Source organism: Osmerus mordax, chromosome 18 (genome assembly GCF_038355195.1).
Source record: "Osmerus mordax isolate fOsmMor3 chromosome 18, fOsmMor3.pri, whole genome shotgun sequence".
Lineage (NCBI taxonomy): Eukaryota > Metazoa > Chordata > Actinopteri > Osmeriformes > Osmeridae > Osmerus > Osmerus mordax.
In genome coordinates, this window is record NC_090067.1 from 2,017,467 (window position 1) to 2,033,001 (window position 15,535).

At 46.1% G+C, this 15,535-nt stretch overlaps 1 protein-coding gene across 2 annotated transcripts; it reads left to right on the forward strand.

Moving 5' to 3' along the window:
• The first annotated feature begins 851 nt into the window (after window positions 1-851).
• atf6b (activating transcription factor 6 beta) lies at window positions 852-15,111 on the forward strand. 2 transcript variants are annotated; one of them, XM_067256322.1, is made up of 17 exons: window positions 852-1,141; window positions 2,420-2,499; window positions 3,242-3,323; window positions 3,531-3,590; window positions 3,755-3,831; window positions 4,608-4,767; window positions 5,020-5,184; window positions 6,597-6,760; window positions 7,443-7,622; window positions 7,925-8,007; window positions 8,455-8,634; window positions 8,760-8,867; window positions 10,697-10,796; window positions 10,976-11,046; window positions 11,236-11,335; window positions 12,032-12,116; window positions 12,873-15,111. In XM_067256322.1, exons 1-17 carry the CDS (start codon window positions 1,069-1,071, stop codon window positions 13,127-13,129), a joined length of 2,025 nt encoding a protein of 674 aa, XP_067112423.1. In that variant the 5' UTR covers window positions 852-1,068; the 3' UTR covers window positions 13,130-15,111. The 2 variants fall into 2 exon arrangements, with proteins under 2 accessions (XP_067112423.1, XP_067112424.1); XM_067256323.1 differs by having other exon boundaries at window positions 6,600-6,760.
• The last annotated feature ends 424 nt before the right edge of the window (window positions 15,112-15,535 follow it).

Genomic DNA, 15,535 nt, shown 5'->3' on the forward strand with positions numbered 1-15,535 from the left:
CAACTGTGAATTTAGGTCAAGTCGATGCAGGTTATGTTGAGTGGCGTAGTACCAAACCATGTCACAGGTAGGCGCAATTTCACTCTTCCTGCACCAGTAGCCTAGAGACGACATCATGATCCTGTGGTTTGCCTCACCCGGGACACCCATGACTTTTTAAAGGAGTACAGTGTAGCTACACATACCCCTCTCACAAATCCCCTCTAAGTCTAGAATCAATGAAGTGTCTTTTGATACTGTCGATTACCATCGGTCCCAACCATATGCAGCATATGATACTAACAATGAACGTCACAGGGGGATTAGACCACTGTCCTCGCATGCACCCGACAGATATTATGTAACATGGCATCCAGAGCTGAAACGTTGAATATTTTGCCCAAGGTCATAGCTGAAAAGTATGGAAAAACTAGTGAAACTTTCAAGTAAAGTGACAACTAAACGTACCTCTCTCTTTATTTTCCCTCCCACACTTAAGTAATATGTGATTCATGTATCAATATAGCATTTTCAAATCGATCCATGTGCTATGAAACAATTGTTAGTCAAGGTATGACTTGACTGGTGTGCCAGCTTGTCAATTACGTTGTAGTTTTTATTTAGATGCAGACTATTGGACTGTTTTTCCATCATTCAAAGTGATCACTTATCATTGGGCCAAATCAGCTTTCTAACGCTTGTCCGAGAGCACTCGTGTCAATTGGTTTAAATTATAGCCAACCAGAACCGTTCTGTGGTTTTATTGACAGATTTGGACGTCGATCTTAAATGCAATTCCTCACATTGGTTACTGCTCAGAAAATGGGCAGGACCAAGCAGAAAAATACGTTTCCTTGTCCGTATGTCATATGCGAGATTGTGCGAAGGACCGAACAATATGAAACAAATCAAATAAAAAAAGATATATCTCACGCCAGAGATGTTATTTTATGCTCAGTTGGGATTGATTTTTTGCAGAACGAAAAGGATTCGTTGTAACTAGTTACTGATTCTATTCTTGTATTCAGATAGCCTATTTATCAAGTCGCTGATATCGCACCCCCTCTCCAAACATACGCCTTTGTGGCTATGACTGCGGATTTACTGTCTGATTTGGATAGTCGATTCTTCGCTGATAACCTCCTGACAAGCGAAGACTGGGGTGAGTGACACTTTCAAGTATCCTACTTATATAAACATCAAATGGAACATCAGACGGTTTTAACTAATCGGTTGGCTTGGCTATCATTGTAACGGGCAAGCATACGCAGCTGAGCATCATCATCATACGCCATTGGGACCAGGTGGCGAATGATACGTTATTTTCCCTTTTAGAGGTAGGAAACAATAACTGTATAACACTGTATTTGAAAGAATCTTAAGCACAGGGATGGAGGTGAATTGTTAGGTTCTCGTGTGGGTGTGTGTGTGTGCGTGCTACATTGTACGGACAGCAAACCAACCCGGATATGTCACCAATACGGATCTATGGCAGATCAGTTTTCTCTGTCCGCGTGTTCTCGGCCCCCGAATGGTATGTCCGGGTTTGATGTTTCCACGGTGTTGCACACAATCGCGCAAGAATCCCCCCCAACCCAATCTAACAACATGTTGATATCGCCGCTAAGAAGGAACGAAGTTTACTAAACCTCCGAGGTGTTGTTTGGAATAACCTTTTATCACCATCATTTATATCTCCTAACATTCTGATTCTAGTATCTGCGATGTTATTGTTTCATCCATTGGGATGCATGTTTTGGCTTCTCTAGTGGTCAAGGCGATGATTTATCTAAGGCACTGCAGGGACCCCTGATTTGAGACAATAACAATTCCAGTTACCAGTGTGCACAGGCTGGCTCCGTTCCAGGAGAGCTACCATCTTGCAAGGTTTATCTTCAACAATAATTGAATGCACCTCATTCTAACAATTAGTATGTTGAGAAGTAGCCTCACTAAAGTAACAACTGGGTTGCTGGCCAAGCCGGACGCTAGTAAGGACGCAACGGACGCAAGCAACACGGTTGGAATTAGAGCCTCTCAACACAGTTGTCAAATTTGTGTCTTCCTAGAGTAGCCCAGATATCAAATTCAATCAGGTATATGCTCACATTACATGTAAATACATTAGCATTAGCCTGCACTCATGTTTTAGCAGAGGGGTGTGTGCTGTGTGTCCCTATAAGGGAGGAGGAGGCCATGATGGCAGACAGGGCCCTGTTTGTTGTTGTCACTAATAAACACACCTGGTTCCAACTGAGGGACTCTGGGCAGGAAAGCCGATGCCAAGATCACGTCTCCAGACAGGCTAATGGCACATACAGAGGCCCTCGTTAATGGCTGTGTCTGTGTGTGTCTGGTGTGTCTGTCTTTTTATGGTGTGTGTTTGCATCTGTGTTTGCATCTGTGTGTTGTTTGGATGTGTGTGCGTGTGCACATCCAGATGCCTGCCTGTACCAGTGTGAGAGCATGGAGGAGGGAGAAGAGGGGGAGTACACGAGAGGACTGAAATACGAAACATCGGTAAGGACAAAGAAAGTGTCACACATGCGCACGCACGCACACACACACACAGACACACACGGTGGCTGTGTTAGTGTAACTTGAACTCTGTGTGATCTGGGTGCTGAAGCAGGCTTCATACAAAGCCCAGTCAGCAACTTGACTGGGGAGTCAGGTGGCTGAGCGGTTCGAGAATCGGGCTAGTAATCAGAAGGTCACTGGTTCGATTCCCGGCCGTGCAAAATGATGTTGTGTCCTTGGGCAAGGCACTTCACCCTACTTGCCTCGGGGGGAATGTCCCTGTACTTACTGTAAGTCGCTCTGGATAAGAGCGTTTGCTAAATAACTAAATGTAAATGTAACTTGCAGGCTATGTTAACAGGAAAAGATGTGCATGAAGATCCAGTTTCTCACTAGTTCAGAAAATGGATCATCATACCAATGTAAAAAAGAAACATACTTTATGCCCTAAATAAACAGTAGTCCTTCACTCAGACATAGGATGGGGTATTTTGGATGGTGCAGCTATATTGGATGGTGAGGGTGTGAGTGGGTGGCCAGGATTAACTATGGTAGCAGAGGGAGTCTGAGACATGCCAGCTGCTAATCAGGTTAATTGTCTGTCGGTCAGAGGCCAACTGATTGGAACACTTGTCGCTCGGCTTGCTAGCCTGGCCCAAATCGACCTACTGACTAATCCAGCCCCTGGCCTAATTTCTTTCACTTCTCTCGCTCTCTCTCTCGCTCTCTCTTTCGCTCTCAGTTTGATAACAACCTCGTGTTGACCCTTGATCCTGACAATCCCACATCGCCATGGAGACACCTGGACGACAACCTCCTCACAGGTGGGCAGGCCGACTCAACGGCCAATGGGGCGCTCCTCCGTCTGATAAAACGTGCTGAATTCAGAAACACACATTCCAGAGTAATCGAGACAGAAGTGATTTTAGTGGGACAACAACAGGTGGAGCATTTGCATAACCTCTATTTCTTTCTGTTTCCATTGCTCTCTCTCTTCCTCCCTCTCTCTCGCTCTCTCTCTCTCTCTCCAGGGGACTTCCCTGTGTTGAAGGACGAGATGACCATCACACAGCCTTTACCCGAGGACATGTGTACGTCAACCACTGTTTTGTCCCAGTCGAGTCATGTGAACGGTTAAAGGGACATGAAAAAATGCTGTGCTTACTGAACTTTGTCTAATATTCATGGTTGCTTGTGTGTGTGTGTGTGTGTGTGTGTGTGCGCGCGCCAATTGTGGCCGCGTGTGTGGTGTCAGTGTTCCAGGTGAAGGCGGAGCCTCCCTCGCCTGCGTCTTCATTGGCCACTGACTGTTCCATGACCCCCGACCCCCAGGTCAGTACTGCTGAACTGCCCCGCCGCTGGGATATCGCAACATACATGCAGGGCTACAGTCTGCCTCCATTGTTCACAGATCAAGGCGTCAGATTTATGTCGCTGGAGAGGGTTGAGAGGTGTTGAAAGTGACAAATCATACGCGGGCCAGTGCCCTCCCTTGGTTTCCGCCCTCAAATTCTCAAAAGTCATGTTGACTTGTGCGAGCAGAACTCAAGTTAACCTGTGAGAACCTTACAGAGTTTTCCATGCAGGAACTCTCTCGCGAATGGGGGCTTTTTTTGCCTTTCTCTATGTTTTGCTCCGCGCTCGCAGTTTTCTGTTCAACTCTCGGTTGTTTAATTTGTGCAAAAAAATCTAATTTGTTCGTCGTAATCATGTTTCGTCTTTTGACAAATCTGACATCATAGTCAATCTTTGTGTATGTAAAATAAGACAACTATGTATTAGGATGCAATGTCATACCCTGCTGTACCAAAACAAAAGAGTGCGACCAACTGAGTCACCAAAATCTGGAAATATGAGGGAATCTAAATATGGTGATTCCCAGGTCTGGAAAATATAATGGAAATGTGTCAGTGAATAACTCATTTTCTCACAGCCATACCCTACCCTCATGCACACAGAGCATGCATATTGTACGCCTACTTAAATAATGTATATGGGAAAAGGTATTTCACCTCTGCTGAGTCCTAACCTTGTCTTTCATCATGCGTTTAGTTATTACCAACTGTGCCCCCCCCCCCTGTCTCCTCCTCCTCTATCTCTCTCTCCAGATCTCAGTTAAAGGGGAGAACCCCCCTACCCCTCCCTACATGTTTGGGGATGTGCTGTCTCCTCCTCTGGGGGCGATGGAGGTGACTGTGGCCTCTGCAGGCCAGGGCCAGACCCCAGCCCCCGGCCCCCCTGGTCTGGACACATCGCTGCAGGCCACTGGTAAGACTAGGCTAGGGTGCTGTCCCTCAGGTCTGACTGATGGGACAGAAGGACCCAGGAAGGATGGACAAACGCGGCTTCGTCACCGTGTCACGTCCTCCCTTCACCCGTTTTCTCTCTCTCCCTCCTTTTGTCACTCCATCCTGTCCTCCTTTCTCTTCGCTCTGTTTTGTTATCTTCTCTTCTTCACCCTCCTCCTCGCCTCTCTCTCTGTGTCTCTCTACGCCCCCCCCCTTTCCTTTGTGTCTCCAGTAGTGCCCGTGGTGTCCTCTGTGAAGGCGTGCAGCATCGTGAGCAGTAAGCCAGCCATCCAGCCCCGGCCGGTGTGTGTGGCGGCTCTACCCGTCCCCCAGGCTCCCAGCCCGGCCAGCACCCTCATCCTGCAGGGCCTCCCCACCATGGAGCAGGCCAGGCCCGGTCAGAACTCACACACACACACACACACACACATGCAAATACATAGAACAGGCCAGACATGATCAGTACAAACACAGGCTGGACCAGACCTGATAAGCAAACACACACACACACACAAGCAGACCAGATTTGACAGTTGCGGACCGTGTTAGAGCCAGAATGTTCAAATGACCAATCAGGTAGCACTTCTTTAATGAATATTAGTAAGTCCTGCCTTGCCACCCCGCACACTACTCTAATACAATGCACTTCAGTGTCACTTCCATATAGCCGTGGCCCGCCACGGCTACATTTCTGCAGCCACGGTATCAGAAATTGTTAGAGTGCATGTCGGAGAATAGCACGGACATGCGCTTCACACCGCAGTTGAGATTGCATGTGTGCGTCCTTGAGAACTGTAAGTCGTATAACTTATGTTGTCAGTTTATTTAAGCCTGTTATTGTATTAGTCTATAGTTCTTGCCAATTTAAATTAAGTTAACTGGTGATTTTTCGTTGTTTGTATTCTTCCCCTGCTAGCTAAACTGCACTTGTCTGTTGATTCGATAGCTATTGCTGCCTTTGCTCACGTTTGTATTTTAGGTGAATTATTATGCTGAAGTAGTTTTAATTCATAAATAGTGGGTTTATTGTTATTTTTTGCTACAGAATGCTTAGCCTATCAAGATCAAATGAAGCAGGCAGTGTACATGCTTCAGAGTGGCCTACCTTAATCGATAGACCAGGCTACTGACCATTTACAATAAGTTGTTACTTCAATTATTAATTGGCAGCATTTATGCCATTTAGATCACACTTTGAGTGGAAGGTGTCTTTATTGCTTATGGAAATAGGAAGAAAATATGTGCAATATTACATTAGCTATTAGATCATTACATTAACCTGCTCCGAAATATAGGGTTTGCTTTGCTTTGGCGGGGCGGGGCGGGGGGGGGGGGGGGTGGGGGGGGGCTTGTTTGGACAGACCTGCCCCCACTGCAAAAACAAATCCTAAAGGAAACACTGCACTTTCCACAAGGAGAAGGAATGCCTGTTAGATTATGGTACAATAAAGTTGTGCTTAATCAAGGTGGAGATCCATAACTATTTAAGGAGGGATTGAGAGGCTGCAGTTTATCTTTATTGATTCTCATTAGTTGTGTGTAGTTTCTGTCATGGCTGTAACAGCTGCATATTCCAGATCTGTCAAGCAATAGTTATCAGTCACTTTCCAACTTCCTTTTCTGTTACTGAGCCAACTGTTGACAAAACCTGTCTGCTTTCCCTTTTTCACTGTTTGGTTTTCTCTCTGACCACAAAGCCAGCTAGGCAATCAGCCAGCCAGCCTGTCAGCCAGACAAACAGCATTTGGTTATTCAACATTGTCTCCTGTAACGTGTGTGGTGATGTCTCTCTTCCTGTCTCCTTCTCAGTAGTCCTCGCCCAGTCGGTGTGTCTGGGCTCCGCTCCGGCCATCGTCAAGATGGAGCCCGTTTCTCCCACGATGCCCCACTGCGGCAGCCCCCCGGCTCCGCCCTCCAGCAAGCCCATCGTCCCAGCAACCTCTCTGCCAGGAAGTAGCTGCAATGACCTTGACGTGAGCGGGCTGTCCATCAGATTTCAGACGCTTTTATTGGCCTTACTCATCGAAATCCTCCCTCCCTCACGCCTCCAGCTCTCTCAAACGGGCCCTCCTCTTCCTCTACTGGGATTCTAAAAGCCATTTTATTGGCCCTTGCTACACCAATCATATGCTTTTAAATTGAGGAAGTGGGCCAGTTGACGGTCAGCCACAGGAAAATACGCCCTTTCAAATAAATAGTTCCACTTCTGACATCTGATATAGCTTTCCATGCTGCCTAGCTGAATGCTGTAGACTCCCGTAGGGCAGAAGGATGTGTCGTGTTCCCTTATATGTTAAGAAGCAACACTTCCGGAACATTGTTACTGGTGCTCCTATGGGCTTAATAAGTGAAATGAAATTGTATATGACATTCGAGTAATGCCGCTGTTACAGTTTGTCGAAACATAATGATGGCCTGACTAAGACCTTTAAAGTCCAAAGGTTTAGAATAGCAGCACACATTTCAGTGTGCTGTTATTATAATTTTTTTCTGATCCTTCCTTGATTAAAAAGACAGTAGAACAGTGTCACTAACCCTAGAACCGTACTCAGCACTTTTCCTGAGACGGTTGATAAACACAGAGTTCGGCTCCCAGAACGAGGTCTCCTCTTCGTTGGTGCTCAGCTGTGGCCTCTTCTTTGTTGGTGCCGCCAGGTGAAGGTTCTGAAGCGGCAGCAGCGTATGATTAAGAACCGGGAGTCGGCCTGCCAGTCCAGGAAGAAGAAGAAGGAGTACCTGCAGAACCTGGAGGGCCAGCTGAGGGAGGCGCAGCAGGAGAACGAACGCCTCCGCAGGGAGAACCAGGCCCTCAGGGAGAGGCTGACCGGCAAGGAGGTGAGGGGGTGGAGGGAGGGGAGGGGAGAAGGGAGGGAGGGAGTTGAGGGAAGAGAGGAAGGTGAGAGGGTAGAGTAGGAAGGGAGGGGGTGGAGGAAGTGGGGGGGGGGAGGGAGAGATGCAGGATGGGGGGGGGGAAGGAAGGAGGAGGAGGAGGCAGGTGGAAGACGGAATAGTAGAGGGGAAGGGGGAGTCTGGAAAAGGAGGTGAGCGAAGGAGTACAAGAGAGGGAAGTTGGAGCACTAGATTAGAGCACAGTACTAGATTAACAGCATTTGAACTCTCTCGTTTGTGCGTTCCAGGGCAGTGACTCGGCGAACAACAAGAGGGCCGTGTGTGTCATGGCCGTGCTGCTCTTTATCACCTTCAGCTTCGGACCCGTCAGGTATGTCACAAAACACAGGCGTCTGTCTCCCCTGGACGCATCGTCACTCTTACATTGTATCCGATTGCACATGTTGACCATTCACGTTGCTCATTCTATTGTTATTTTTATATATATTTTATATTTAAATTGTTGTATTCTTAGATTGTTTAGTTCTTAGAAATAGTTAAACTTTTGTACTCTTACTTAATTTAAGATCTGTATATGTTTAGTGTTTTGCACCTCCCTGCCACAGTAAATTCCGTGTTTGTATAACATACATGGCAAATAAACCGAATTCTGATTCTGATTGACTGATGACTGAAAGAAAGAAAAAAAATACTTTCCAGGAATTACTCTCACTTTTTTTAGTTATATATATTTTTTCCTCACTCGTTTTTAGATCGGCGTGTGTAACTGCTGTCTCAATTCGACTTTTTCTATGGTTTTCCTTTCTTGGGCTTCCAGTATCCCAGACAGGAAGTGGGGGACCGGGTTACAGGAAGGGGTGGTCCCTTACACAGGAAGACGTCTCTTGGAATTTGAGCAGGCCCACAGCCAGGAGCAGAGCAAGGTGGAGGAGAGGATGGACCCAGAGGAGGAGGGAGGGGAGGTGGAGAGAGACATTGTGGATCCATATCAGTTTAGGTGAGTGACGTTCGACGCTAGCTGGCTGCAGTTAGTCAGCAAACCACATTGCTGACTAACTGCAGAGAGTGTGAAACAGATGAAGATTTATGTTGATGAATTGTGCGTGTGTGTGTGCGTCATAGGAACCTGAGCGACGTGTTCAGCGACATGAAGGACCTGGTGCTGCAGGACCTCGATCGCTACTTCACCTCCAACGACTGCAGGCAGTTCAACCGCTCAGAGTCTCTCAGGTACGTTACTGCCTGCCGCCCTGAAACCTTCCTTTTCAAAACTAACAACTGTCTCTCAGGTGTGCTTCCTCAAAACGACCTGAAACCATCCTCCGTTTGCCTTTTTCCTTCACGCTTTTTTCATTTAGCAGACGCCAAAGCGACATAGTGCATGTGGCAAGTACAGCAGGAAATCAAACAGTATTTCGGTGGTTCGAGAGCACTGATGCTCTTTGTTGATTACCGACTGCTCATGCACTCTCCCCACTCCCTCCCTCCCACTCCACCCTCCCACTCCACTCCCTCCCTCCCACCTCCTACCCACCCCCCTCCCTTCCTTCCAGTCTGTGGAAAGCAAAATTCAAATGAGTGCTCGTGTTTTTCCCCCTCTCTCACACCTGTGCCCTTTGGGCCCTCAGGGGGTAACAGTGTTCTGCCTTCACACCTGTGTGGCTGTGCCTCTGGGGGGGAGTGACACACCCCGGTACAGGGAAGGTGCTGTCTGGCTTGGACACAAAAGCTCGGAATATATTCACTCTAGCTTCCCTGCCAAATATTCATTTGAGCTATACCAGTGAAATACTGTTAGAACTAAACTCCTCAAAATGTTCGGAAACATTATTTCGGTCGATTATTCCTCCCCTTCAATAATACCAATTGGTATTGTATTTTATATAGTTGGAAAGCCTGATTAGTCACCTTTTCAACGAGGTACAACTTGTAAGGATTGTGCATTTGTGGAATGAGCAACACAGCTAATCGTGTGGGTAGCGGCCCAAAATAATTTGCCAACATCCCCTGCAATATTCTTCTGTTGGTATTCACTCTCGTTTTGAGTTGCTTGGTGGATTGGATGATTGCACTCTCCCACAGTAAGGGGAAAAAACAACACATATTGGCCAGTTTTACACTTTATTCATTTTACACTGTCAGGGACCTCAGGAGCGTGTGGAAGATCCATACGGAGCCACAACAGCTCCTCATGCAGGTCACCAGCCTGGTCACACACTGCTGTGGGATGGCATCCCATTCCTCAACCAGGATTTGTCGCAAGTCAGCCAACATGTTTGCGTTGGTCACTCTGGCATGTACAGCACGCCCAAGCTGATCCCACTTGAAGCTCAAAACGAGAGTGAATACCAACAGAAATATATTGCAGGGGATTTTGGCACATTTTTAAGGAGTGCTACCCACACGGTTAGCTGTGTTTCTCATTCCACGAATGCACGATCCTTACAAGTTGTACCTAGTTGTAAAGGTGACTAATCAGGCTTTCCAACGATATAAAATACAATACCAATTGGTATTATTGAAGGGGAGGAATAATCGACCGAAATAACGTTTCCGAACTTTTTTTGAGGAGTTTGTCAAATTCACCTTTTTTTATTTTTTGCTCTACATTCTGTATGCTTTTTATGTTGCTTTGGATGAAAGTGTTTGCTGAGTGAATTAAATGTAAGATGTAAATACCGACATGTTTCAACAGTTTGGTTCAACATCACTCACCAACTCTCACATTTCATTCATCAAACGGGTCCATCTGGACTGGACAGTTGGCAGTATTGAGTTTCTCATAATCAGTATGAGTTTAACCACTGTCCTGTTCCACATAAATCACCTTTCATATTATGCTGTGCTGTCATGCCAAAACTGTCCAAAACATATTTACAAAATATTTAACTTATGGATATCATAGTCCTGCTTGACTTTTCCTTCCAAATATCTTTCTGAGATTAACATTCAGTAGCAGCGTTAGAACTGAGTATAGTGTGACGGCCAACCTTGATCTGATTGGTGTAGCTCCTCAGCTGGCCTCCTCAGTCTGACTTGTGTGTCTGTTTCCCCCCCAGGCTGGCTGATGAACTTCGGGGCTGGGTCCACAGGCACCAGATAGACAGAAAGAAGTCTGGAGGGAAACCAAAGACAGTCAAGAAGGCCAAGATCGCCCAGGTTCGATTGCATCCCGTTACTCACCTTTTAGTATTCGGCGTTTCACAGTCCAATATCATGGTTTATAACTGAAAGGCCTCCTTAGGACTAAGGCTTCCAGTCACTGTGTGTGTGTGTGTTCATGTTGTTTTTGTTTGTTTATATTCAATTCTGTTTTTCTTCACTTCCCTTTCACACAGAAAGCAGCTCAGCTGAGGAAAACCAACTTCTCCAGATATCTGCCCATTCAGGCCCATCGTTCAATAGAAAGGTAACCATGAAGAAGGACTACATCTCCCATCAGCCACCTTGGGCTTCTCAGAGGGAGCCTGCCCTGCTTATATACCAAAATATATACCTTATATTAACGTGTAGGAGAGTTCCAAGACCTTTAATCAACCAGACATATTTGTAGTCTCTGTGTTCTGACCCCCTGCGATTGTGTGTGTGTGGTTAACAGTCAGCTCCAGGTGTTCCCCGGTCCCGAGGTCCGCTACAGTGACTTCTTGGACGCCATTGACCGCCGAGAGGACACCTTCTACGTGGTCTCCTTCAGAAGGGTGAGACGACAACTACATAAACAAACGTCCAAAAACGAGCAGCAGAAGGAAAAACGCCAACCAACACAGAACACCTGTGTGGAGTAGACCCTGCTTGGAGCTCTGAACGGATGCCGTCTCCACAGGGAAACATCCGTTGACAGAAATGTATTTGATAGCAAATGCGTATCGTTGTGCCTACTCAAAGAAAAGAAAAAAGACCTGTCTTTCCACAACTTTCCCTTAGACGAAAACTGAGGGGGTGGGGGGGGGACATTTGTTGTCAGAAAGCGGAAGTGTGAAAAGAGCCAGTTGAACTAGATAATCCTGTCACCCTGAGTCACTGACACAGATCAGGTAAGAGGTTGAGAGGTTGGCCACTGATAGACTTGAGTCTGCTCTACCTAATAATGGGAGTCAGGTGGCTGAGCGGTTAGGGAAGCGGGCTAGTAATCGGAAGGTTGCCAGTTCGATTCCCGGCCGTGCCAAATGACATTGTGTCCTTGGGCAAGGCACTTCACCCTACTTGCCTCGGGGGGTATGCCCCTGTACTTACTGTAAGTCGCTCTGGATAAGAGCGGCTGCTAAATGACTATGTAAATGTAATGTAAATGTAAGATACTTACAAACTCTCGTACTCCCCTCCTCCTTATACTAAAACTCCTCTTCCCCCCCCTCCCTCTCATGTTCCTTCTCCTCCTCCCTCTTGTCTCTCAGGACCACCTCCTCCTCCCGGCCATCAGCCACAACAAGACCACCCGTCCCAAGATGTCGCTGGTCATGCCTGCCATGTCTGTGAACGGTGAGCCTGGTTCTGGTCCATCATGACCGCATGAGGGGCACACTGTATACACAGCTAAATATGCTGACAGGATAACTAGAAGACTAGATATGCTTATAGGATAACTAAGAAGACCAGATATGCTTACAGGATAACAATATGACTAGATATGCTTATAGGATAACTATATGACTAGATATGCTTATAGGATAACTATATGACTAGATATGCTTACAGTAAAACTTTAAGACTATATATGCACACATGATAGCTACAGGACTAAATGCTCACAGTATTCCTGTAAGATTAGATATATAATTAGGAGGGACCGCTAGGACACTGAAGAGGAGCAGGACCAAGAATGTTCTTGTTACAAATGTCAAATAAAGCTTTAAACTTCAGTATGAGACTATAAGCTCAGTAACTATATCGGTAACTATAACAATGTATGTGGTTACCGTTTAAAACTGCACATTAGTTTTACTGGTTACAGTATAACTATAACAATATATGTGGTTACAGTGTACAACACTGTTTTATATTGGTGTAGACTGTGTGTGGCTGTTTAGAGAGAAGCTGAATTACACTATCTTCTATTTGAACTGTTTCCCTCCCTGTCTTTCCCCCTCTTTCTCTCTTTCTCTCCCTTACTCTTTCTGTCACTCTCTCTTCCTCCCTCCCTCTTTCTCTTGCCCTGTCCCTCTCTTTCCCCCTCTTTCTCCCTCTCTGTCTCTCTCCCTCTCATCTTCTCCCTCATCCATCACTCTCGTCCTCCAGAGAGCCTGTACAACTCGTCCCAGGGTATTGAGATGATGATGCAGGTGGACTGTGAGGTGATGGACACGCGCATCATCCCCATCAAGGCCTCGGCCGTGCCCCCCTCCCTCCGCGACCCCCCGCCCCCGCCTCCGGCCAGCCATCACCACGGCAACCACACCTCGCTGCGGGGACGCCATCACCCATCCCCCCGGCAGCCGCTCCCAGTCCGCCGGCGGCCCGCCGAGTATTACATCAGCCAGGAGGGCGGAGTCTGAGAGGGGTAGGGAGGGGCTAGCGCAGGAGAAAGGACGGAGGGGATGATGAGGGGGAGGTGAAGGCCAGCCGAAGGGGTCGTTTGTGGTGAAACTGTCAGGGATTTGAGGAGACTGCCACCTTGTCTTATGCTAAGATGTAGTCGGCTAACAATCTGGCTAACATCTCAAGACTAATTTGTTATTAATGGAATAAAAACTTGGACGTCAGTAACAACTTAACTTAAAAATAAATGCTAGTTCTTTGGGACTCCTTAAATTAACAATATCTTGATATTAATATATATATATATATATGCACCCTAGCCACATTCAGAAGAAGCAGTTTACTGCCCTTAAAGAGAGAGATACTGTTGCATCAGAACATTCTAGAACACAAATACCTATAAATTAATGCAGGTCGAGAGTAGAGCATACTGCACACGTTTGTTTTCAATATGACTGATGTTTTGGCAATATGACTTTGTATAGTTTCGCGTGTGTATATTTGTGTCAGATTGTTCAGTTGAAAATTCCAGTCGGTGAAGATGCCAGTCATCAGAACAGACTACTTTGTTTTTGTGCTGTCTGGATTTGAAACGGGGGACTAATATTATTTAACTATGATTGTGTTGGTGTAAATATGTGTCATTCTTGTCCCGACTACAGACAAAACATATATCTCCTTCAGCCACAAATATTGCTTTGCATATATTAGTTTCCATTTGTTAGTGTTTTTCTAACATCCTCCTGCCCCTTGGGATGGTTACGGTCTGTCTGACCAAGCTGATTTCTCAGATTTTCTTTCCTACCAGAGCTGGATGCTTGTTTTCTCAGTTTAGGTTCTACCAGCCATGTGCTGTGCGTCGTCGTTCTGTGTTTGCCTGAAACACTGCACCCTGTCCCCTGCCTCCCCTGGTCCCCTGCCTCCCCTGGTCCCCTGCCTCCCCTGTCCCCTGCATCCCCTGGTCCCCTGCCTCCCCTGGTCCCCTGCCTCCCCTGGTCCCCTGCCTCCCCTGTCCCCTGCATCCCCTGGTCCCCTGCCTCCCCTGTCCTCTGCGTGCAGTCTAGGTACCTTGTCTCTGTGTCCTTGTCCCAGGCTCTGAGAGGAAATGTCCTGTTAACATGTGAGATACCGTCTAGAGATTTTCTTAACTTTTTTAATATAAAATATATGATATGTCATTGTCAAAGAGAATGAAAATTACGAAAAAATAAGTTTGGATAGGAATCTGTTTTCTGGTGTTTCGTATAGTGTTCGGGGGTGTATTTTTGTCTTGTTTTATATTGTTCAAAGGCCCCTACCAGGGCCAGTTACCCCAGAGGAGATAATGCTACTTTACTGGACCTGTCTGAACCATTCCCTTTATAAAGTCAACCTGCATTAGCAATGTAAGACAAACACACACACACGCACACAGCATGTGCACACTAGCCTGGCATCGCCAGGTCAATTTGCAAATGTGTATTGGTCTGGAACATCTCTGTTCATTTTCTATTTCCAAGGGGTGTTATCAACAGGCGCAGACCAAAATGCCGCTGGACTAAACTGGATAGATATGACCAACGTTATCTGGGTTGTTCATAAAAATACCTAAACGATGCTCTTCTGTACTCATAGTTTTTAACATCGCCCCATATCAGACAAACAGTTGTGATTGGACTGGCTTTTTTTTGCCAGGTGGAAGTCTATTAGAATTGGAGAGTGGCAAGACCCATGTACCAGAGCAAATTAATGAGCTCCCAGATTCATCTGGTTCATCCAGGCAATGTGCACACTATACACAACCTTGTGCATGCAAATCTGTGGTTACTATAGTAGTGATGTAAATAGGGAAAGTTGATGTCTTTTTATATTGTTTTCTTATTTAAAAATGAATTTTCATACACACTTTTTTATTTGATTTCACCTTTTATTCTCCCTGATACATGAAATGTTTGAACTGCTGCCTTTTATGTTTGTAGAAAAAACCAAACATTTGAATTTGATAAATAAAGTGATTTAAATAATACCTGGTTGAAATAACAATACTTTCCTTTTGCTGTTTGATGCTTGACGGTTGTTGTGGATTGTTTTAAAATTCTCTGCTGCCCAGCAATGAGGTTGCGAAAGATTAACAAGGCAAATATTACCAAGGCGGAACCAATCTGGGTGTTCTTTCGTAGGATTTGCATCAGGGAGAAAGCGCCAAACAAAAATGCATCACTCATCCCTTTGTCAGTTTCTCTTTCTGGTTCTCACCCCCTCCCTCCAATGCTAGCCTTTGGAACAGGTAACAACTGACAGCATAGTTCTGAAAACTGGTATGGTGACTTCAAAACTAAAGTTGTGCATGTCACAGGTTGCAGTGAACTACAGTTCGCAGTCATCTCCACAAGTTGGTTCCTCAGGTGAATCACATCGACCCTGCAGTCAACAGGAAGAACGGT